The sequence below is a fragment of the Dromiciops gliroides genome, chromosome 1, assembly GCF_019393635.1.
Source record: "Dromiciops gliroides isolate mDroGli1 chromosome 1, mDroGli1.pri, whole genome shotgun sequence".
Lineage (NCBI taxonomy): Eukaryota > Metazoa > Chordata > Mammalia > Microbiotheria > Microbiotheriidae > Dromiciops > Dromiciops gliroides.
Window position 1 is genome coordinate 361,397,722 of NC_057861.1, and position 25,554 is coordinate 361,423,275.

General features: G+C 37.8%; 1 protein-coding gene across 1 annotated transcript in view; it reads right to left on the reverse strand.

The window, feature by feature from the left end:
• The window catches only part of MYO10 (myosin X), a 246,035-nt gene that overhangs the window by 38,921 nt on the left and 181,560 nt on the right, over window positions 1-25,554 (reverse strand). The window contains exons 20-24 of the mRNA XM_043971604.1: window positions 11,254-11,378; window positions 10,844-10,958; window positions 2,661-2,767; window positions 1,617-1,808; window positions 874-919 (exon numbers count right to left, since the gene is read on the reverse strand). Of these exons, the coding sequence (XP_043827539.1) occupies window positions 874-919; window positions 1,617-1,808; window positions 2,661-2,767; window positions 10,844-10,958; window positions 11,254-11,378 (585 nt within the window). The remainder of the gene's footprint in view (window positions 1-873; window positions 920-1,616; window positions 1,809-2,660; window positions 2,768-10,843; window positions 10,959-11,253; window positions 11,379-25,554) is intronic.

A 25,554-nucleotide genomic window follows, 5' to 3' on the forward strand; every position in this document is an offset into this window, starting at 1 on the left:
TAAGTCTTAGCTAAAATCCCACTGTTATAGGAAGCCTGTCCCAAATCCCTGTGTTGACTACTTCCTATTTATCCTGCATTTAGCTTATCTGTATGCAGCTGTTTACATGCTGTCTCACCCACTAGATTGGGAGTTCCTCAAAAATAAGGGCTGTCTTTTTTCCTATTTGTATTCTCAGACCTTAGCACAGTGCCTAGCACATAGTAGGCACTTCATAAATGCTTCCTGACTCCATAATAACTCCTTAGAGGAAGGGAAGAGTAGTAGGGGGACGGAGGTGTTGTAAGGATGAGTAGCCTAGAATGGAAGACTTGGCAAAAGGAGAGTAAAAAAAGGCAGGATAAGATTGAAGAATAGAGGCTTGTCCTTTCTGGCTATGTACACTGCCTTGAATACTAGTAATATCAAGTAAGCAATGGGGAGTTAGTTATTGTTCAGAGAGACAATATGTTAAGACCTATGTTTTGGTAAGAATAATCCAGTGCTACTGCAAAGGCTAGACTGGAAAGAGTCTGTCGACTGGAGAAAGGGGATCAGGCAGAGATTATTACCACACTCTAGGTAATGAGGGCCTTAACTAGGATCACAGCGGTGAAGTCAGAAAGAAGCGGGGAGATGGAAGACATACTGCTGAGGTAGAACCAACAGTATTTGGCAATCCTTTTTATGGTAAAAGAAATGGGTCTAAGGTGACTCCGGCATTTCAAGTCTAAGGGACATGAGGATAATGGTAGTGCAATAAACAAAAATAGAGAACTTAGGAGGAGGGCAATTTGAAGAATAAGAACGACCTCAGTTTTGGACATGTTATATTTTAGGAGTGAAAAGAAAAGAGGAGAAACAGGGAAGCCAAATTATGAAACCATTTTTTACCTTCTGGGCAAGAAGCTCAGCTTCTTGTCTCTTCCGTTCTCTCTCCCTAGAAAGTTAAAAAAGAATGTGAACATAACATAACGCCTTCTTAAGAGACACTTATTTTCTAGTGGTTACAGATAGAAATTTTACAAGAATGAAGGTTATAACTTCTCTCTGGAAATATATTTATTCTACCTACACATAAGAATAAGAAATGGTATACAATGAACGTAAGGCTAGTTTTGAAGTCAGGGAACACACTGAGTTTAAGTCTTTGCCTCTCACTCATATTAACTCTGTGACCAAGGGCCAGCTTCTTCCCCTCCGGTGGGCCCAGCAGCACTCTAGGGGATTGACTGTGACCAATATCAGTCAGGGAAGTTTCCTTTATCAAGAATACTCCATTTGGGGGTGGCTAGGTGGCGTGGTGGATAGAGCACCAGCCCTGGAGTCAGGAGTACCTGAGTTCAAATCCGACCTCAGACACTTAAGACTTACTAGCTGTGTGACCCTGGGCAAGTCACTTAACCCTCATTGTCCCCCCCCCCCCCCATAAATAAAAAATAAAGCTCCAAGGCTCTAAATCTTCACTCTGAGTCTAAGAAATTTACATACTGACCCACTCAGAGAGGAATGGTTTATTATTGTTGTTTTTTAAAGGATCTTGCAACATTCACTATGAATGTCTGCTACAAAGGATGTTCAGAATGAAATCTGAAATGTAATTTTTAGTTAAATCAAAGTACTAGAGCACACGGCACCTTTCTTGTTCTTCCTTTTTCCTCTTCTCTTCTAGCTTTTGTTTGTAAATTCGCCGAGCAATTTGGCCCCTCAGTTGTTTCTGGAATACCACAGCTGCTTTCTTCAGGTCCAAGAATCGTCTCCTCATGAGGAAGGCTCTGTAGTTCTTTTGTATTATAACTACATGATAAAGGACCTTTCTGTACTGCTTCCTGAAGGAAGAACAACCAACATGGTAAAGGGGGTCAGATGAGTCATGGAAACAGAGATTTCCTTGAGAACAGTTTGTTTTATGGTTTCAAGGCATCAAAAGAACAGAGGAAGCACCTAGCTTTGTAATAATCCTTCTACTATGGTGATGTTCTCTCTCCACTACCCCTCTACTCCCACCCAGAGTACAAGGTCCATTTTGTGAGGAAACTAGCATTATTTTGACAAAATAAATGCATACCACCTAGTGCTACATTTTTTATGACCCTGACAAGAAGATACTCCTAGGAATGAAAGGAGGTTTGATGTATCTCCTGCTTCTATAAAAGAAATCACCACAGCAGGAGAGCCTTGTACCACAGAAAAAGGAATGTGTACATTTCGTGTGACATATTGTTCTATATATATATGGAGAGAACTAATATACATATGAAAAGAGATGGCCTCATTATGCAAACCACTCCAGAATGGGCCTCCATTGAGTTACTGAAAAAACACAAAAGTAAACAGATGGGCTGTATTACCAGGACTCTAATCCATAATGCATGAAACTAGGTAAGAAAATGAAAACATTTCACCTATGGGAATTTTTCTCTTTGTAATATCAGGGATGGGTCCTTTTTCCTTATATTTGTCCAGGCTGAGATTGTATGACTCGTGATAGCAGTAGATGGAATGACTGGGGCTTGGGGGTAGGAGACTGCTGCAAGAACACCCTTTACTTTGCTCCACTTCTCCTCTCAGAGATCCAAAGTAGTTTTAAACTGAATTCACATGATTTTAGATTATTCAATGTTATACAACAAAAGCAGGAAAAGCATTTCTTGTATATTATGGTTTAACAGGTTACACACCGGGCCAGATAGCCAAGGACATGAGCACGGATCACCATGGCTGCCCGGAAGACCTCCTCTTCCCGCTGTTTCTCCAGCTTCTGTTCCAAGGACTCGCGAAGAAAGACCTGCTCAAAGAAAATTCAGGTGTTAGAACCTCTTAAGACCAAACTGCCAGGAAAACAGGTTTTACATTCAAGGAATAACTCAGAATCAGAGAAGAGAACCTGTTGGGAATGGAATGAGTTATATTTTGGTCCCACATATAGAATATGACATTTCTGAATCCTTTGTAACAAATGAAAGGTACATTTTATTTTGTGGGGCAATGGGGCTTAAGTGACTTGCCCAAGGTCACACAGCTAGTAAGTGTCAAGTGTTGGAGGCCTCATTTGAACTCAGGAACTCCTGAATCCAGGGCTGGTGCTTTATCCACTGGGCCACCTGGCCCTGAGAAAGGTACATTTTTTATGGAACAAAAAGGAAGTCCAAGGACAATGATTTTTCTCACTGAAGCCATTTCCCCCAAATGTCAATATGCCCAACCAAACATTAGTTTTGATGTTGGTCCATTCATTAATGACTATTAAATGATAATAGCTAGCTCCAGTAATAATAATATATAATAATAATAATAGATGCAATCATCTATTATTCTGGGAACATGCAGTCACATAATGATTTTATATTAAGAATTTAATCTTAGAAAATAGACTTTTGGAGTGAAGGTCAAGGTGCTTTATGAATTCCTGATAAGTGATTAAAATAGAGAAGACATTTTTGGTACATCATACTTACTGAGAAGACTGCTGAAGATAATTCCTAAGTGCACTGCCTAACTCCTTAGGGCGAAGAACAGAAATCCTCCATTCACAACAGCTGTTATGTCTACTTGCCAAATAAAAAATAGTACCCTTTAACTAGTAGGAGAAGAGATTGAGCATCATGGGTAGACTGGTATAAATTTTACACTAGGAATTCTAACTTTTAAAAAGAAATACAAACATTATGGCTGCAAATGAATGTCATCTTCCACTTCATTTTTTTTTCTGAAATCAAGACATAATTAAGAGGTCTTAAATGTCTCTCCTAAAAAAGAGGAGAAATATAGCCTTACATTTTGACTTAGGAGTTAATTTTTATCCTGTAGAAAAAATTTTGGCTAAATTCTAAACTTCCTCACACATAATCTTATTTTAGTGCATCCCATGAGTCACACAGGAAGGTAGGTACTAGGCTATAAGACACATTTTCCCACTCCTTTCAACAGCATTCAGGTAAAAATACAAACAAATATAAAAAAATCACATCAAGTGCTGGCCTCCCTACATTTTCTCCTAAAACCAAAAATTTTATATTGTATGAGAAGCTTTTGATACTCTCACATATGAAAATCATCTCATTTCATATATAAATGGTTTAAATATCTAGGATATTTATGTAAAAGACAAAGATGACAAAACTAAAAGTACAATAAATAAGTCTGTTTTATTGTTTGTGTTTCCCAAATAGCAGTTTCTTTATGTCACAATTATAGACCAAAATGAGGTTTCATAAAAATGCGACAGCATGTAAACTTACTGTCTTGGTCAATATACTTTTCAGGGGAAGTTAGGATTCCTGAATCTTTAAGACTGCTCTCCATGGCTCTTTGTTCTGGAAGTTGTTTAAAAGAAACTCAACAAAGTACATTCTTTCAGGGGAACATAATTTAAATATAAGTATGCACACAAGGAAGCTTCAGCTTTGTTAAGCATGAAGATAACAATCTGGCCAGCCTATTTCTTTTCAAGTAGCGTTCATCCATTACCAGAAGAAACTCTTCCACAGTACTTCTTTTTCATCTAAAACGGTTTTTTTTAAGGGTACAGAAAAACTGTGAATAAAATTGTTTTTACCTTGTCTGTCCTACAATTTACTGGAGAAGAATATATGCCACGTATAGACTTGAAAATTATAAGTGAAAAAAAGAAATAAAAAATCTGCAAAGGAAAAATGATTATCCCCATTAAGGGTCACAAACTGTATTTGATATGTCATGGTTCTGATTTCAATGGGTTAAAAAACAAAACAAAACAAAACAAAACAAACATTAATTTTTTTAGTAAAAACAAACCAAACCAAAAAAGCGCTGAAAACTTCATAAAATGAATTAAGCTTTGGGTATAAGACTTAACCATGAGTTAATGTAACTATACATAGAGAATTCTAAATCATTACACCAGACATTTCCAAAGCTCTGCCCCAAATTGGGATAATGGAACAGTTATTCTCCATGAGAATTGGAGCAAAGCAATCTAAAGATATGATGTGTTTCCCCACAGTCCTCACAGAGCCATTAAATGTATTGAAATCAGACTGTGAAAAAAACTATGTATTTTTTCTCTCATTTTGGTCAAACAGCTTGGGTTCCTCTAGATTAGCTGGTTATGGGTACAATAATCCCTTTGTTAACAAAGAATATTCTTTCCACTGGGTTACTGCCCCAGACTGTGCTATAATAGGCATAAGCATTATAGTAAGTCAAAGAATATAGAGTTAAAAGAGAACTAAGGGGGCAGCTAGGTGGCCCAGTGGATAAAGCACTGGCCCTGGATTAAAAAGGACCTGAGTTCAAATCCAGTCTCAGACACTTGACACTTACTAGCTATGTGTCCCTGTGCAAGTCACTTAACCCTCATTGCCCAGCAAAAAAACAAACCAAATCAAATCAAAAAACAAAGAGACCTAAGACAATTTCACCCCCAAGGGTGAAGAGACTTCTTCAAGGTCATACACTGAGTAAGAACAGCAGAATCAGAATTAAAACCCAGGTTCTCTGACTGAATATTCAATTCTCTTTACACTATGACAGGATGTCTAGGAATGTATTTCTAGAAAGAAAAGAAAACAAATGTGACAGAAGTAAAAAAAAAAAACAAACAAACCCCCTAAGCATATGACCACATCATCTATAAGGTCCCTTCAAACTCTAAAACTCTTTTATTCTATAGAATTCTTAGAGCAGAGGGAAGTGAGGATCTTGACTTGTGTTCAAATTAGGGGGGCAGAAGAGAATGGAAGGTCTTGAAGGATTAGGCAGACTATGGTTAGATGGTCACCATGATCCAAAAAAAGATTTCAATAGACTAGAATTATTGACCAAATCTAAGGTTAGACTTAATAAAGATAAATGTAAAGTCCTATATTTTTGTTTAAAAAGTCAACGTCATAAGTTACCCTAGGTAACAGTTTGTGTAAAAAAAGATCAAAGGGTTTTGTTTGTTTGTAAGCTGTATGAAAAAAAAAACCAACGGTATCAAAGTTCAATATTAAAAAACAACCCCCAATTCTAACTGCTCCATTAAAAAGAGGTAGCGTGGGGCAGCTAGGTGGCGCAGTAGATAAAGCCTGGACTCAGGAGTAACTGAGTTCAAATCTGGCCTCAGACACTTGACACTTACTAGCTGTGTGATCCTGGGCAAGTCACTTAACCCCCATGGCCCCGCAAAAAAAAAGGTAGCGTCCAAAACAAATCAGGGGACTATCCTACTATCTTCAGCCTATGTCTGACCAAATATGGGATATTTCTTCTTCTTTTTTTTTTTTTTAAGTGAGGCAATTGGGGTTAAGTGACTTGCCCAGGGTCACACAGCTAGTAAGTGTTAAGTGTCCGAGGCCAGATTTGAACTCAGGTACTCCTGACTCCAGGGCCAGTGCTTTATCCACTGCGCCACCTAGCTGACCCCAAATATGGGATATTTCAGTGTAAGACATGACACATTTTAGGAAGGAAATGGAGAAACTGGAGTACATCCAGAAGAGGGTGAGCAGGACAATGAAGGGACCAGACAATGTGTGAAAAGAAAATCATTTGAAAAAAACAGTAGTGCTTATTCAACCTGGAGGAAATCAGGTAGGACAGGATATACATATTTAGTCATTGAAGGACTTTCACACAGAAGAGAGATTAGACTTATTTTACTTGTTCCAAAGAGGGAAGGACTAGGAAGGGGCAGAAGTTGCAGAGAGGTAGGTATATTTAGATTTAATGTGATGGAAGACTCCCATATAATCAAAGCTGTCCAACAATTAATCTTGTACCTTACGAATGACCTGTTTCCCATCCTCGTTTTTCTCCTGAGCCAAGTCCCACATTTCCATTTGCCTATTTTATCCTAATGTCCTAGAAGCACCTCAAATTTAATATGTTCAAAAAAGGAACTTATTTTTTCCCCTCACACCAATCCCCTCTTCTGAACTCCTTTCAGTCAGTCATAATAAATATTTATTAAGCACCTACTATGTACCAGGTACTGTGCTAAATACCGGAAATACAAATAGGGGAAAAAAAAGACGATCTTTTCTGTCAAGGAGCTTACCATCTAATAGGGGGACAACAACACACACAAAAAAGTGGAGAAGTGAAGAAGAGGAGGAGTGGTGTGGATGGGGAGGTACCTGAGACCATGGTGAAGTCAGACAAGTCCCAGAGTAGTGCACCCGGGTGAGAAATGAGAAGATGTCTGAACTGAGCTTCCTCCTTAAAGGGAGGTTCTGGAGTTGATGGCACCATTTTCAGATTCACTGAGTGCCCCCCACTTCTCAATCACCCCAGTTCACAATTTTGGTAACATCCTCAACCCCTCATTATCCGCATATCCAATAAGCTGTAAATCATGTCATTTCTATAGTCACAGTATCCCTGCCATTCTCTCTACTCACAAAGATACAAGCCTAGGTCAGGCCCTCATTACTTCTCACCTAGATTACTGAAATAGCCTAGGACTGGGTAGCCTTGTCCCCAAACTATTCCCTCTCTAACCCATCTTCCACACGGATGCCCAAGAGCTTTTCCTAAAGTACAGCTCGGACCATGTCAACCCTGCCCCAGCTCATTATGGCCTCTGAAGGAAATATCTAACTCTGATATTTAAAGCTCTTTATGACCCACTTCCTTCCTACCTTTGCAGCACTCATGCATCACTCCCCTCCAGAGCTCTTCAGAGCGGCCATACTGGCCTACCTGCTATGCCCCACATGCTCCTGTCTGACTCTACAACTGGCTGTTCTGCAGGCTAGGAGACTGGGGTTGACTATTCAAGTCTAGGTTATCTCTAGAAGGCAGACGACTACAGTACAAAGAGAACTGGATTAAGAACCAGGAAAACTGGATACTAGTCTTGCTTCTGACCCTAACTAGATGAATGTCACTCTAGAGAAGTTATTTTTACCTCTTTGTCCTCTGTTTCTACATTTGTTAAATAAAGAAGTAGCATGAGATGATCTCTAAGATCCCTTCAGTGACAAAAGTTTTGTGGGAAAATAAATGCTTCTTATATTTTTTAGGAAAATAGCAATTGGGCAAATCAGGTGGGAAAGGATATATATATATATTTTTAGAAAATTCGGGTTGGGGCAGTGGAAAATGAAAAGAATGAATTAGATAACAGATGTCTAAATGGTCACTATGTGCAGAATGGTTCAGTTAAGGGGAATGGGGTAAGGAAATGGGTTTAGAGTCAGAGGACCCGGGTTCGAGTGCCCACTCCTAACACTCCAGTATGATCACAGGTAAGTTACATCAGCTCTCTGACCTCAGGTTCCTCATCCATAAAATTATGATGTTGGAATAGATGCCCTGAAGTCCCAGTCTAGTTCTAAATCTGTGAAACTACCTATAATTCCCTGTGAAACTATGAAATACTCTGGGAAGAATAATTTTAAAACATTCTTTACAAAATTTTATTTTAAACTCTCTTGCTTTACCCAACCAAGTTCCTCTCTCACTATTCCCCAATCAATATAAGCCCACTGTTCCAGTTAAGTAGGCTCCCTTATTATACCCAAAATACAGTTTACCTATTTCTGCCTCTGTGACTTTGCTAATATTATTCTCCTCCTTTCTACCAAATTCTGCATTTGTCATAAACTAGACACAAGAGTTACTTTATTTATATTAACTTTCCTGATTTACCATACTAAACAATGGCCTTTTTCTTAGCCTGATTTTCTTAAAAATGTATAATTTCTATAAAACTGTTAATATTTGCTTAAGTCTTGTCTCGCCAAGCTTCTCAAGGCCAAGCAAGAACTGTGACCAATACTATTTTTTTGTTCCTAAGTACTTTGTATAGGTGATTAATAAATGCCTTCCATAGATTGCTTGTGTCAGCCCAACTACAGATAAAAAAGTGACCTAGGGGCAGCTAGGTGACACAGTGGATATAGCACAGGCTCTGGACTCAGGAGGACCCAAGTTCAAATACGACCTCAGAAACTTGACACTTACTAGCTGTATGACTCTGGGCAAGTCACTTAACCCCAATTACCTCACCACCCACCCCTCCAAAAAGTGACCTGGAAACTCACTCAGGTAATAACAATCTGCAAATAATATGTTAGCTATTTCTGTCTTTTTATTACTCCCAGTTTGAATTATTTAGCCTCTTATTGCTAGCCAATTTTTTTATGCCTATTGTAGCTAAGGGGATTCTTTGTCTTCAAGCATATTAAGTACATATTAGTGCACTCATTCATCCATATTAGTCCTTACTTGACACAATGAGAACACAGAACTACCATTCAATTACAAGTATCTGAAGAGTTATGAGGGAACAGACTGGAAAAATTAAAAAAATACATTAATCTATGAAAAAGAACTGGGTTTAGCTTGTATTTGATTTCTATAGAGCCTGTCTCTGCCTATATACATACTTGTCTCTCCCACAAGGATATAAGCTCCCAGAAGACAGGGACTGTTCTGTTTTTGTTACAAACAAAATATGATAGTTCTAATATTCCACATCTCATCTTTTTCTTGTTTTGGCAGCAGGAAGAAGGTCGGAGAACAGAAAGACATGGTATCTGAGGGGGGGGCATTGTATGAAGATGGGTGGAAAATAGAGAAGAAAGGGAAAATTAAAGATGCTGAAGACAAACTTTTACAGCCCCAAATCTTTTCTGGGTTGGCACAGTTTATGGTCAATTGTTGTTGGCAAAGAAAAACCACCATGGCGATTTCTATCCTGCATAACTAAATATGTAATACTCAACAGAAACCATGTTGTATAAGTCTCCTAACGCTGCTTTTTGAGTCACTTTTTCCTTAACAATATAGATTCTATCCTGAAATAATTTAAATTCCCAGAGTATTTGCTAATTGACACAGCATAGTTTCTACAAAGACTCAGTCTTTATTTGATGCTATAATTCAACTTTTCAGCAGACATGAAACAATATAACACTTAGTTTGCCCATAATGGTTTCCAAGGCCTGTCATGACTTAATAAATATAATTTTTATTGGCTGTTTATCTTTTGAGAAAAAATGAGTAATGGAAAGGCTTCATTAATGAGGCTCTGCAGGCTCTGTTTAGTATAGCCTAGTTTTACAGTAATGGATAACTTTCAAAACTGACAATGGGGGGCAGGGAGGTGGCTCAGTGGAAGAGGCACCAGCCCTAGATTCAGGAGGACCTGAGTTCAAATCCGACCATAGACACATGACACTTACCAGCTGTGTGACCCTGGGCAAGTCACTTAACCCTCACTGACCCACAAAAAAACCCAAAACAAACAACCTGACAATGTAAGCAAACTCACATTAGTAGGTCAACTGAATTTACCTAAGTACCACAAACAATTTCTTTGCTAGTGTTCCTCTAGCATATACAGTCGGGTCTAGTTAGCAGTACTCAGTTTACAGGGGCAGCTAGGTGGTGCAGTGGATAGAGCACCGGCCCTGGAGTCAGGAGTACCTGAGTTCAAATCCGGCCTCAGACACTTAACACTTACTAGCTGGGTGACCCTGGGCAAGTCACTTAACCCCAACTGCCTCACTTAAAAAAAAAAAGTAGTACTCAATTTACAGATACAGAAATGCAAATGCTTGATAAAATAAAATGGCCTGAATTCTTAAGAAATTCTATATGCAAAAAGCAGGCTGCCTTTTTTAAAATGCTGTTTAATAAAACCATCCAATTCAACAAAGATTTATCAGCATTAGCTTGGGCAGAACACCAGGATAGGTGGTAGGGAAAACATATGGGTTAGATAAGACACAATGTCTGTCCTGATGGAGCTTAAGAGTATGTATTTAAGAGAAAAGAATACTGGAATGTTTATGGATTTCAACTAACAGAACAACTGTTTTAACAAGGTGACAGAGATATGACAATTATAGTGATGGTATAAGCATGAAACGGTAACTACAGTAATTCTCACCTTAGTCTTTCCAAGCTGCCATTCACTATTAGTGTCATCATAGTGGTGAAGCAGGACAGTACATTTTCCCTTGACATCTTCAGGAAGAGTCAGATTTCTCATCAGTACTTTATACCTGTGAAGAACATTCCATATTTAGTTGGTGTAATGAATTTCCCCTAACTTTCTGTTCTCCAAAACCTCTTGTAAATAATAGGATACAATGTACTTCAATGGTCCAACAGAGGGGCAGCTACATGGTGCAGTGGATAAAGTACTAGCCCTGGATTCAGGAGGACCTGGATTCAAATCCAGCCTCAGACACTTGACACTTACTAGCTGTGTGACCTTGGGCAAGTCATTTAATCCTCACTGCCCCGTAAAAACAAAACAAACAAACAAAAAAATGGTCCAACAGAACCCTTATTTACCTCTTACAAAAATCCTGAAAGGGTCTTCGGACAGGAAACCCAGCTTTTCTTATTCTCACAGTCTCCAGCATCCCAGAATATTTCAGTTGGTTAAGCACTAGTGCTTGATCAAACTGATCTGGCATCTAAAGAGAAATGAGTAAACTTTAAATAAAGTGAACACCACCAGAATATTTTACAAAGCATTTTTCCTCAAGAACCTCAGAGAATTATCAGGACACCACCTTTTTTGCACCTGCAACCTAATATTAAACATATCACTATAGACAAGGAAATTGTAGCCCAATGGGGCCATCTGTCTTGTATGCTCAGGGTCATAGAAGTGATCAATGGAGAGGTCAGAAAGAGGGAAAAAGGACATTCAAGTGTTTCTCAATTTCTAGCCTGGTAACCAACCTACCTATTAATCTCAAGTTAATTATAGTTATCTATATAAATAGTATGAGAAGAAAGTAACGTGTTTATTTCATTAAAGGCATAAGAAATTAGGCCAAAAAGACATAAATTTTTAAAAAAAATCTCACCTTCATCTTTTGAGTTTCTTAAAACACATACATTCTGACCAAATACCAATATTTCTTCAGAATGAAGCCAACTAAGGCAGGCAAGTTAAGTGCCACATTTACAGTGTCTTAGCCACTGGTTTTGTTTGTTTAATCAGCCTTTCCCTTTCATTTCATTGGTATCTTGCCATTATCAGGCAGCCTCATAAACAGCTTTAAAAGTATAAAAATACAGAAGAAGCTTATTCTGTGTTTCTAGAGAGAAAAATCTGTTTAGTTCGTCAGCCAGTCAATACAAAGCTAAGGTTAAAACTATCTATACAAACAACTTTTCCAAAGACAATGAAAATTAAAAAAAATAAATAAAACATTGAGTCTTGGTGTTTCAGATGAAATAATTACAAGTTCTTCAAACAGTCAATGTTACATTTCAAAGAAGAATCATTGTTTTGCAAAAACAACAAACACAGTCTATTTTAACAAGAACAGAGCCTTGCAAATAAGGCTGGCCCTACTTTTTTTTTTTACTCTTAATTATTTAAAATAGGCTTAACAGACTGAAGAAAGAATTAGAAACATAATTATTATAATAACTTAGAAGTCTAAATAGATCTTCCAAACTTAGTTTTTTTTTAAAATCTTATTTTGTGATACCAAATATCAGGTATCAAATTATAATATCTAACAATCTTGTTCTTAAGATCACTATAAAATGATTAACTGATTAGCTATCTCTAATATTTTTACTACAAAATTAAATTTGAACAGAAAGTTATTTACATAGAAAATTATTTTGCCTACTTACCTAAACAAAAATTATTTATCTTAAGAATAGTAGTTTCTAAGACTGATGGAGAAAGTATAGATAAGGCTCATACATTTCATTAACTCTAAATTCAAACAAACATTTCAAAAGTAAAGATAATAAATCTGATATTCAAATTCTTTAAGAAAAAAGTATTTTGTGCTTGGAAAGACTCTCTACCTGACTCATACCAAGAAAAAAAGCACACCCTTCACTACTTTTCTCTTTTCTTCTTTTCCTTGTTTAGCAGTCAAAAGGAGTTCTTTAATCACTTAGCTGCAGAGTCAGGATAGCAAACTAAAACCAACTATTTTCACACACTTTGACTGTAAAGCTCAGAAACACTTACCACCTTACCTTCTCTTAGGTAGTCCCCACTGCCTTCCCGTTTGGCTCTATGGCCAAAATTCATATGGAAAACAACAGTTACACACTGACCTTTTCCCCAGGGCTAAAGACACTGAACAATAATGAACACCATTCCTGTGCTTTAAAAAGTGCTCAGTCACCATGGCAACCCCTCCCATTCTGGGGATAATTAGTGTGGTGTGGTTGTAGGATTTGATACAGGAGAGAGAGAGAGAGAACAGGGCAGTGAGATTCCGCCACCAAACACTATTGCTACTTCCAGTCTCCCATTGAGATTGTGTTTCTGTCCCCGGTTCATGATAATTTAACTGGAGGAGTGGGGAGAAGGGTCTATAGGCTGATTGTCACTGTGGGCAACATACATTACAATCATGGCAGAAATACTACATTTCTAATAGCAGTGTTCTTTCTGGTCTCAACTTTTTTTCCCTGTGGTGAACTTAATGTTGAAAGAAAACACAGTAGGAGCCAGGCTAAGAAGCAACTTAAAGCACTTGGCCTTTCAAAACTTCTCAGCTGTGCTTTGGTCTTGACTGGTAACTAGTTTTTTCAGAACTGGAGGAACAACTAAAGAAAAGTCTCTGGCAGGGAGGAAACACGGAGTTTTAGCTGGGGACAAATGGTTAAGGTTTGTTTCTGAGGGGGAGCCATATTCACTAGCTCAAGTGTCAGGGGTAAATATCCTCTACTGCTGATTTATTTGGTCTCCTCAATTTCAAGTCACAGGGGCTTTCAAACCAAAGGCAAACTGCAAAAATGTACATGAAGCTCACAGGCACTAAATTGCAAAGCAGACCCAAATTTCAGGGAGCTCAGGCCTAAAAGGTCTTTTTTCCTGGTTTTCTTATGAAGGGCTTGATTTCAGTTAAATTTCAAACAGATAAAGGAGTACCTATTAGCACTATGCTTTATAAATAAAACAAAATTCAATCATGTGTATTATCTATGCCATTTTCTCACTTCTATGAACAAGGTTCAAATTCTGAGAATGATTTAAATGAAAAGGGTTCACTCAAACTGCTGTTTGCTTTGAAATTTTATCATTTTACCTATTAACTCATTAATTCAGAGGAATTCATTCAAGTTTTACATATGACATGTATGTCCCTGTCACCAGGCAAGTTCCACAGTGAAGCACAAAATAAGAAATACTGCATTTAGTAAAAAGAACTACTACTTGGACCTTTTAGGTTTCAAACTGAGGGGGTGGGGGAGGTGGAATTAGCTAGGACTGAGAAACTACCCCTAGTATGCAATCATACTTTTGTTTACACGCATTCAACTCTTCCCCCAAATCCATCCTTTCACAATCCTTCAACTTTAATAAAATGAATAGTACATTCTTATTTATGTAAAGGGCTAGTCATTCTAGAAGAAATTATTTATGCCAAGGATACCACAGTTTCTAAGCCCAAGCTTTTCTGAAAAGTCTTTAAAAACAGTTTCATTAAGAAAAATGCCTTGCCCATTAACCAGCTGAGAAATTGCTTCTAATGTCTACATTTTTTTTCCTGGCTCTAACATAGGAACTATCAGACATCTTCAAGGGAGCTACCCCCTGTACTGGCCTCAGCTCCATCAGGGCGGTTATTAAATATTATCAGATGAACCCCGTGCTTTAAATGGTTTTCAGCCCTGCTCATTAAGGAGGCTATGCCATTTTCTTGACCTTCAAAGCACTGGGCAGAATAATTAGGTCAGCAAGGAGGCCATCCCGTACTCACAGAACACACCTTCCGTGTGCTCCAGATAAGGACATTTGGGGGTCTTGAGTCACTTGTGGAAATAAAGCAGAAAAGAAACCTCTCCTTTCTCTGGCTTCAGGGGGAGGGGGGAAGGGAGGAGGAGAAAAAAGGAGGAAGAGGGTCACATGACTCCCAGGGAGGCAATGAGAAAGAAAGTACAGCGTTCAGACCCCATCCTTCTCTACCCTAAATAAGGCTGTCAGGCTGAGCAAACAATTAAGCTATCAATTCACAAGCACTCATTAGCTGTCTACTGTGTGCCAGGCATGGAGGATACAAGATCGGGAAGTGAAGCAATACCTACTCTCAAGGAATTTATCTAGGGGGCAGGGAAGAGGAGGAAAAGCAGTGCCTCTAGAAATACAGATGACCTAAATATAAAGGGAATGAATGCAACTATATACAAAGTAGTTAAATTCAAGGTGGTTTGGAAGGAAGGGCACCAGCAGTTGGAAGAATCAGGAAGGCCTTCCTGCTGGAGCTGCAGCTTAAGTTGATCTTGGGGGTCCCTAAAACCCTTTCAAGGAGTCCTAGAAATCAAAACTATTTTCATAACTATGGACACAGCTAGGTGCCTTCCCTTAAGTTCCAACTAAAATCCCATCTTCTACTGGAAGCCTTCCCTAAACCCTTTTAATTATCTTCTACTGAACCTGTATAGAACTTGCTTTGTATAGTTTTGCTTGCATGTTGTTTCCCCCATTGAGGGTAAGGACTCCATTTGCCTCTTTTTATTCCCAGTGTTCAACAGAGTCCCTGGGACATAGGAGATGCTTAATAAATGTTGATTGAATTGAATTGGATATTGTAGTGGATCGAGCACTGAGCCTGGACTGAGGAAGAAATGAGTTCAATCTGGGCAAGTCAATTAATCCTCAATTTGCTTCAGTTTCCTCCTCAGCAAAATGAGAATGACAACGATAGCACCTTTCTCCCCAGGTTTCTGTGAGGATCAAATGATATATTGTAAAATGTTTAGCACCTTTGCAGATACGTGCTTACAAAAATGGTTGTTTCTTTCCTGGTAAGAGGGTATTTTCCCATTAAAATACTCCTCTATTTGGCAACTATATATCTATCTCTGAGGCTGGATTTTGTTTATAAACTTTAAACAAAACAATATATCACAAAAGACTGAATATAGAAGCAGGCTGAAAAATCCAACTATCTAAGCCAGCCATTAAAGATATTTACGAAAATATTTAAAATGCCACTAGTCTCACTGCATTTTGGTCTCAGAAAAGAGTTATATTTTTAAATAAAAATGTTACTTATATTAACATGTAGTGGGTATATTATAAATACATATTTTAAAATATCAATAATAAATATTTTGTGTTTTAATTTTAATATGGCAAATATATAAATATAGCATTTTTTTACATTTATTATTTATCTTATAATACAAAGGGTCCTGAGACCAAAAGGTTTGAAAATTGCAGTCTTAAAAGAAAGGGAACTCTCTGAGGTGTAAGGAAAGAGGCAAAGTATTGTAAGCATGGGGAGAAGGCTGGTATTCTGAGTGAAGAACAGAAAAGGACTGATGTCCAATGACATCGGAAAGAATGATCAGGGCCAGTCAGCTTAGGGCACTAAAAACTAAACAGGAGTTTATAGTTTATTGTGAGGTAGTAAGAAGTCACTGGAGTTAACTAAGTAGGGGAGACATACAGACATCTTCACTTATGGAAAATCACTGAGGCTTCTGTAGGTAGGAGGCACTGCCGTGGGGAGGGACTTGAAGCAGGGAGACCAATTAGGAGGCTGGCACAATAATTTAGAGAAGAGAAAGGTCTGTGCTTTGTTTTTGTTTTTTTGAGTGGAAAGGAGATAAATGGTGTCATGAAGGTAGAATGAAAAGATGCAGCAATTGACTGGATATAAGGGATCAGGGTAGTGAGGAGTTGAAGCTAATGCTGAAGTAACAGACCTGACAGAGGCAAGATGGTGGTGCCTTTGGCAGAAATAGGGAGATTTGGAAGAGGAGAGTGTCTGGGAATGGGGATGGGCAGGAAAAGAAGTTCAGTTTGGGGCATGTTAAGTATCAGATTTCTCCAGGACATCCGAGGGGCAGAGTGTGTGCATGAACTGCTGAGCATGCTTGCAATTATTTTATGCCTACATAGAGCTGAGGAATATAAATGGAAACTCCAAACCATGTCTAATAAAAAGAAAAGTTGGGGCAGCTAGATGGCGCAGTTGATAGAGCACCGGCCCTAGATTCAGGAGGACCTGTCAAATCTGGCCTCAGACCCTGGACACGTACTAGCTGTGTGACCCTGGGCAAGTCACTTAACCCCCATTTCCCCGAAAAAACAAAAACAAAAAATCTATATGTGCCCATATAGTCTGAAGAACATTGCTGCTGCAGAGTACCTGTATGCAGATCCTATCTCTGGTACTTAGTATCTATGTGATCTTGAGCAAGTCACTTAATCTCTCTAGGCCTCAGTTTACTCAACTGAAAAAACCTGGGGCCGGACTTTATGCCTTTACAGATCCCTTCCAAACTCTATGTACAATCCTGTGATGTACATAAATTATCCATTTAAAAAATTGCATTATTAAGACATTGTCCCCCCACCCTTTCTGGTTCCTGGGTGAGATATTTAATTAAATATTTCTGTTGTAGTTATAAGTTATGTTGTAGTTATAAGTCCTTAGCAATTTAAAGTGTTTTTGAAGGTTAAACTCATCACTTCTAAACTCTCCACCATGCTTCCGACTCAAACTTTTGACTGCTACAAACTTCCTTAGCCTCCTTTCCCTTTTGTCCCCACACTGGGCACCCCACCTTTGTCTCCCTATTCTCCTGTTTTTCTGCCTCCTTTTCCTTGTTGCCTCTCTCCATTAAACTGTAAGCTCTTTGGGGGCAGGGACTGTCTTCCTTTTTATTAATTACTTACTTAGCATTATGCCTGGCACATAGCAGTCATTTAATAAAATGCTTACTGGATTGGATTGAAGTTATAAAAATTCTTCAAATATCTAAGTCTTATATTTCACACTAGGGGACCAATTTCAGTATATGAGCCCAAAAGATAAACGCTGTCATCAAGACAGAAGACCTTAGTTTACTAACAGCTTACAAAAGAGAAGGGTAAACAGTTAATTTGCTAATTGTTCTACCTGGCTATAAACACTGCCTGGTGCCAATACTTTTGAAGTGACCTATGTAATCTTTGTATAGCAGCGGGTTTTGCCCTCAAAAGAGTAGAATACATAAAACTAGCACACAAATCTTAATGTAGTGTTTTCTAATGGAAACAAATTCTTAGAAAATGTTGGCTTTGGAATAATCCTTAGGGAACTAAAGTTCCCGGCAAATATAAAGCAATAAGATGAACGGTACAGATAAAGCACACACTGCCTTTCTCGTGTGGGTCTGACCATGTTACTCGCCAATAAACTCAAGCAGCTCACCTTGACCTCTAAGATCAAACAGGAACTCCTGTTTGGCATTTAAAGCCCTGCCCAACATGGTCCCAACCTACCTTTCTAGTCTGATTATATTCCCCACCAATCAAACTGGCCTTCTTACAGTCTCATTACTCTATAGTACATGCAACATGTGCCACTCTTATCTTCCATCTCAATGCACTCTTTCATCTCCATCTCTGGCTTCTTTCAAAACATAACTCAAGCACCATCTTCTACATTAAAAGTATTTCCTGATTCCTTTAGTTACTGGGACTTTCTCCTGTTACATAACCTCATAAGTATTTTGTATACATTTGCAACTTATGTATGTACATGTTTGTGGGTCTCCTGATAGACTTTAAGCTCCTTGAGGGCAAGGACTATTATTTTAATCTTTTCTATCTTCACTGAATATGGAATATGGCACAAGATGCTAGGGTCAGGGATTTAGGGGTGTAAGGGGCCTTAGAGGCCATAAAGTCCAAATCTTTCCTTTTAGATATGATGGAGCTGAGGCCAAGAGAGGGGAAATGATTTGTCCCTAGGTCTCATAAGTATGGCAGAGTTAGGATGTGAATGAAATCCACTGATGCCTATACCTCTCATTTTCAAATTCCAGACTAATGCTATTTCTCATGTACGATGTACATATTTAAGTCTAACCAAAAATGATATCTAGTCATCCATTAAAGGAAAAAGGAAAGAAAACGTAAAACGAAGAGTAGTTAATGAGTACTATTCATTTGGCATGTAACTATGGACAAGTTACAACCTTTTCTGTACTCAGTTTCTTCATCTTAAAATGGTAAGGGATTAAACTAATCATCTCTGTAATTCCTGTCAGCAATAAAACTCTAAGAGTCCTTGGTCTCTGATTCATAGAATTATAGATTTAGAAGAGGAAGGAACATCAGAAGCATTCTAGGCCAACTCTATCATTTTACATATGAAGAAACCAAGGCCCAGGGAAGTTAAATGGCATGCCCCTCGTCCAAGAATTACAATTACACATGGGAATGTCTACATATCAAGGAAAATTCTAAATATTTATAGAGAAAAAAGCATAATTCTTCCAATATGTGAGACATTAATTTCATAGTCACCCATGAATTTATAAGGATGACTGAATGGCCAATTTAACATGAGTATAAGAAACAGTCTTAGGTAAAGATATGTTTATTCTGTTTTACTTTTGTTTTAATTTGCTTGTCTTTTACAGGACCACTGTAATCAATAATCAGACTTAAAGCTGAAAGGGCCTTAAAGATTATCTATTCCAACTTCCTTATATTACATCTGAGTCAGAAAGGTGATGTAATGTTTATCATCCAGAAAAAAGGACTAACACGAAGAATTCTGAATAAATTTGTAATATAAAGTTAAAACATAAGGTATACACACAGTTACCTGCCCCCCCCCACTGTGATATGCAAAAATGCTAGTAGAAGGAACATATTTGAGGGGCATGGGGTAGAGGAGGAAGATGGAGTCACTGAAGGAGATGGAGAAGGAAGGTAGAGATAAGAACCAGAGTTCATTGTCACACAAATTAAGATAACAGATTTTCTTCAAGGAGAAAGGAATGATCAACAGCTTCAAAGACTGCAGACAGCTGAGGAGCATATAGATCAAGAAAAAACTTGTTGTGGATGCTTATATAGTTCTTACCATTTAGAGTGTACTGCTAAAAGCCTAGTGATGTTAAAATTTCCTACCACAAAATTTTCTAGGTTACCTGGGGTCAGGAATTCCATTCCTAAATCATAATGTGGAAATTCAGTTGTCTAACAGTTGAACAGAATAAGGAGCCCTAGACGTCTCCCTACAATGCTACTGGACAACATAAATGCTAATTATAGATGCTAATGGACAACATAAATGAACAGTTTAGTCACCAGAGTGCCACCAACACTAGATCAGCAATTATCTATATAGATTTCTATTGAATATTCGATTCTACAAAGTAGAAGTTTCCTATTTATTTACTATTCCTTGGTGGGCAAGAATACTGGGGAGATATCCTTTGGTTTTCTGCTGATTTCTGAATTGACGCTAACTGGTGAGACTTTAAGTAGCATTAAGCTATGTGCCTATTCTGTAATTACAGAGTTTACTAGTGGACAGAATGCTGAGTCAGGAAAACATCTGTTGGCATCCTCTCTCAGAGAAGTCTCTTGGCCTCTCCAAGGCTCAGTTTTCTCACCTTCAAAAGAGAATGACAGCACTTACCTCATAGGGTATCTTGAGAGGATGGAATAGGAAAGTATGTAAAGTGAATTAAAAACCTACAAAAATATGTGCTATTATTAATATTAACTATATGACACATAACGAACTGATGGAATGAAGTATGCTATAAGGTGACATGGCATATGAGAAGGAACAATTTATCACTTAAGTTCAGGGTTCTAGTACTGGTTCTGCTATTAAACAGCTGTGATTTGGGGCAAGTCATTTCATTTCATTTAGAAAATAAAAGGGTCAAGAACTCCAAAGTCTCATAAAACAATAACATTTCATGAACTCTAAATCTGGGATGGGGGAAGTGTGGCTAGACAACATTTTTATAAAATGGGATCTAGGAGTTTTAGTGGGATGTAATCCCAGTCACTGTGACACAGCAGCCAAAAAGGGAAATGCAGTCTTAAGTAGAATTAAGAGGACAGCATCCAGAACAAGGGAAGTGACATTTCTATTGTAATCCACAGCTGGACTATTTTGTTCAGTTCTGGGCGTCCCGTTGATAAGACACACTGACAAGACAGAGCATGTCTCAAGGCCATATCATATGGAACATTTTTGAAGGAATTGAGAACATTAAATCTAAAGAAGACTGGGAAGGGATACAAGAGAGGAAGAGGAGTGGGGCAGGACATACAACTTTCTTCAAATATTTGAAGTATTGTCTTATTGACCAAGAATCAGACTTATGTGGTTTGGCCTCAAAGGCCAAAGAAGTAGATAGAAGCAGTAGCAAGGCCAACTTTGGCTTCATACAAAGGAAAAGTTACTAAAAGAACTGTCCAAAGGCAGAATGACTCGTGTCTCAGGAAGTAACAAGTTCAAATAAAGGATGAATGATTATATTAGAGATAACTGCATAGGATTCCAGTTCAAGTATCAATAGGACACTGTACTTGTACTTATATGTTGCCTCTGATGTATATGGGCTCTATGATCCTATTCAAATTACTTGACTTCTCTATGCTTGATACTTTTTTTAAAAAATCATAAAGTAGTTATTATTTTCCAGTTACATGTAAAAATAGTTTTCAACATTTGTTTTTATAAGGTTTGGGGTTTCAAATTTTTCTCCCTCCCTCCCTTTCCTCACCACTCCCCAAGACAGAAAGAAATATGATATAGGTTATATATGTATAATCACATTAAACGTATTTCTGCATTATTTTACATGTTGTAAAAGAAGAATCAGAACAAAAGGGAAAAACCTCAAAAAACAAACAAACAAAAAAGAGTAGAAACAGTATGGTTCAATCTGCATTCAGATTCTACAGTTCTTTTTTTCTGGATGTGCAGAACATTTTCCATCATGAGTCCTTTGGAATTGTCATGGATCATTGTACTGCTGAAAAGAGTTAAGTTTATCACAGTTGATCATTGCACAATGTTGCTGTTACTGTGTACAATGTTCTCCTGGTTCTACTCACTTCACTCAGTATCAGTCCACTTAAAGTCCTTCCAGGTTTTTCTGAAATCTGCAGGCTCATCATTTCTTATAGCACAATAGTATTCCATTACCTTCATATACCACACCTTGTTCAGCCATTCCCCAATTGATGGGCATCCCCTGAATTTCCAATTCTTTGCCAGCACAAAGAGAGCTGCTCTAAGTATTTTTGCACATGTTGGTCCTTTTCCCTTTTTTATGATCTCTTTGGGATAAAGCCCTAGTAGTGGTATTGCTGGGTCAAAGGGTATGCATAGTTTGATTGCCCTTTGCGCATAGTTCCAGATGATCTCCAAAATGGTTGGATCAGTTCACAACTCAACCAAGAAACCATTAGTGTTCCAATTTTTCCACAGCTTCTCCAACATTTGTTATTTCCATTTTTGTTGATCCTTATTTATAAAGCAAGAGTGCTGGACTAAATGACCACTGAGGTCCCTTCTAAATCTGTAACCTTTATGATTCTATGATCTACTAGGTCAAGGTTGCATAGCTCCATATGGTGATGAAATCACAGATGGTTCAATTATAGTTCTAAGCATATCATATTTGTTAGCCATCCACATGTACCAGCTATGTATACCTCCTTCCACAGACTATAAGCTCCTGAAGAGGATGGATTATTTTGTGTGTTTTTTTTTTAATAACCAATGTCCAGAACATAGTCATTTAATAAATTCTTGACTGATTATAAATCAAATAACCAATATGATTATTAATAGTTACTGTGTAACCTTGAATCAAAGACAGCTTCTCTGCTGTACAGTTTTTTTTCTTTATAAAATATAGTAGGGCTTGTTTTGAGAAGTAAACAACAATATACTTTAAAGGAGCTATACAAGTTTAACAATATAAAGGAAGCCAGTTGCCTTAGAAGTAGTCAAAGGGGACAATAAAGGAAAATGTAGATGTAGTCAATACTCAGTTTTGGGGGGAAAGAATTATGCATATTTTATGAAGGAGGAAAATGATTATTTATAGTTAAGAATAAAAGCTAAAGAGCAGGCGTGCACAAGAGATCCACTTTAAAGACCTTTATCAATAGAGAAAATAGGCAGGGAGATACTGAGTTGAATTGAAGAGTTTGGCCTGGCAAAACGGCTGAAATGGCATTTGCAGTCATGCAAACTAGTCTGGCAGTGAAAACCAAACTGAAGTCAAATACTATCCACAACTCTTCCTCACCTCTGCAAACCCTTCTGTCCCTTACTGGACTCAATTTACAAAAAAATGTTATGGTGAATTCTGCATATTTGAAATTGCAAAACGAGAGCTTGCAAGCCCAGTGTCCTATGTTGAATTTCTATAGTCCTTTTGATGAATGTGCCCTTTGATAAAGCTGAAACGCTTTGAGTTTAATGAACTTAAAAAAACCCCAAAACCTAACACATCATTCTTAGGGCACTTTAAACAGTGGCAACTAGACAGGCTGTGTAATACTAGATATGTACATCTCTCCTTTTAAATAAAATTCAAATGTACATTATGTACAACTCTTATTACATAGATGATGAAGTGTGACACAATTTAGTTTTACAGAACCTTAAACTTGAAACTTAAAAGATTCGACAGGCTGAGGTACACTGTGCTAGATCCTTGAGAATGGGGACTATATATAGCACATTGTTGTATTTCCCCCACTATATTACATGTAGTGCCTTACACCTAGTAGGTGTTCAACAAATAATTTTCAAACGAATGAATAACAATCAATACCAATCAGTAAAATATACTATTGAAGGTTAGTTCTATTTTCCCTTGGAACGCCCAGGCCAAAATAAGGAGTGTACTTTCCAGAAGCTGCAAATACAGATGAAGGGATTTTCCAAGCATGGAAGAAGTTACTGTGACCCGAGAAGTGAAGATGTGGCAGCAAGGAGGTTCTTGAGTTTGTGGCACTTTTTGCTAGCTCCAAGAGAGCTGTCTAAACACTTCTAGCAGCAGAAAACCTAACACACTCTGGCCTCATCAAGTCTTAGGAGGATTTTTCTCCTGGGGAATTTTTCTAAGGCAGTACCTCCCTGATCTGACAGAAGTTCATAGGAAAACAGGATTTCTTTCGTAGTCAACTTTTCTCAAGTACTAAAAAACAAGGGAGAAATGCATGAAGAAAATTCTCTGACTTGCTTGTATAACAGTAACTATTACAAAGATAGACTTTGCTTAAACATTCATTTGCAAAGAAAGAAACCTTCCCCCTTTCTTCCTTATAGAAATGAGGGATTATGCAGATATGGAACACTGTAAATACTGGCAAACTTTTTTGATATTAGTTTTGTTTAACTATTTTGTTTTTGTTTTTTGGTGAGGCAATTGGGGTTAAGTGACTTGCCCAGGGTCACACAGCTAATAAGTGTGTAAAGTGTCTGAGGCCAGATTTGAACTCAGGTCCTCCTGACTCCAGGGCTGGTGCTCTATCCACTGCGCCACCTAGTCGCCCCCTGAACTATTTTTTCCTTCTTTTTGCCCTTTATTAAAATGAATGGTTCTCTAGGAGTGGAAGAAGGAAGAATTATATTGGAAAATGTAGACCATTTAAAATTAAAGATAGCATTAAAAATTTATTATAAAAAATTTTCCCTTAAAGTAATTCTTCCATAGAATCATAGTGTAAAGAATTAATTGTTATTCGAGGTTTTTATGCCTCTGCACATACTGGCCTGGGGCTCCGCAAACCACACGGTGCACCAACCAATGGTAGTAGCCATTGCCAAGGCTCTGGCACCTCACGTCATCACCACTCGCAACCGCCTACACGGGCCTGGCAAAATTATAATGATTGGAAGCCTAGTGAGGGCAGTCATGTGACTGTCAGAGCGGCCATCCCATTGGCTGGGACTGTGTGGGGTGTTTCTAGGTTTGGGGGAGGAGAATTGGGCATTCTAGGTGGAAACTGGAAAGCGACAGGCATTCTGCTGTGTATCTTCAGCTGATTCCTGGGCGTATTTTTCCTGGGGTATTTTTTCAGGTATTATAATCTCCCTTTCCCCATTTTATTTCCTTTCCCTTGATCCTACTGATCCTGTTTGTGTTTGTTTTTTTTTTTAAGTTCGTTCTTGTTAAAATAAATCTTGTTCTGTTTTGAGGGAGGCTGCTGGTCTCCTTCCTTGCCCCAATATTGCCTCGAGCCGCTTAGCTATCACTCCCCAATTAAAAATTGGTCCCCACAATAGATATAATAATGATAATGATAATGAGTAACATTTATATAGTATTTCTTATCACTAGGTACTCTGCTAGAGTTTTACAATTAATTATTATCTCGTTATACACAGCATCATCAACATTATGTGTTGATCAACTGTGATAGACTTGATTCTTCTCAGCAATACAATGGTACAAGATAGATCCAAAGGACTCTCCAAATCCAGAAAAATAACAACTGTAGAATATGGATGCAGATTGAACCATACTATTTCTTTTTTGAGGTTTCCCCTTTTTGCTCTGATTCTTCTTTCACAGCAAGACTAATGCAGAAATTTGTTTAATGTGATTGTACATATATAACCTATATCAGACTGCTTTCTGTCTTGGGGAGGGAGGGAGAAAAATTTGAAACTAGAAATCTTATAAAAACAAATGTTGAAAACTATCTCTACATGAAACTGGAAAATAATAAAATACTATTATAATTTTTAAAAAACATAATTATTATCTCGTTTAAACCTTATAATGACTCTGGGAGGTAGATGAGAAGAGCTAAAAGAAAGATAAGGCATCAATGAGTTCTATTGCAATTCTTAGATATTACTTGGAGAAATCTCTCTCTCT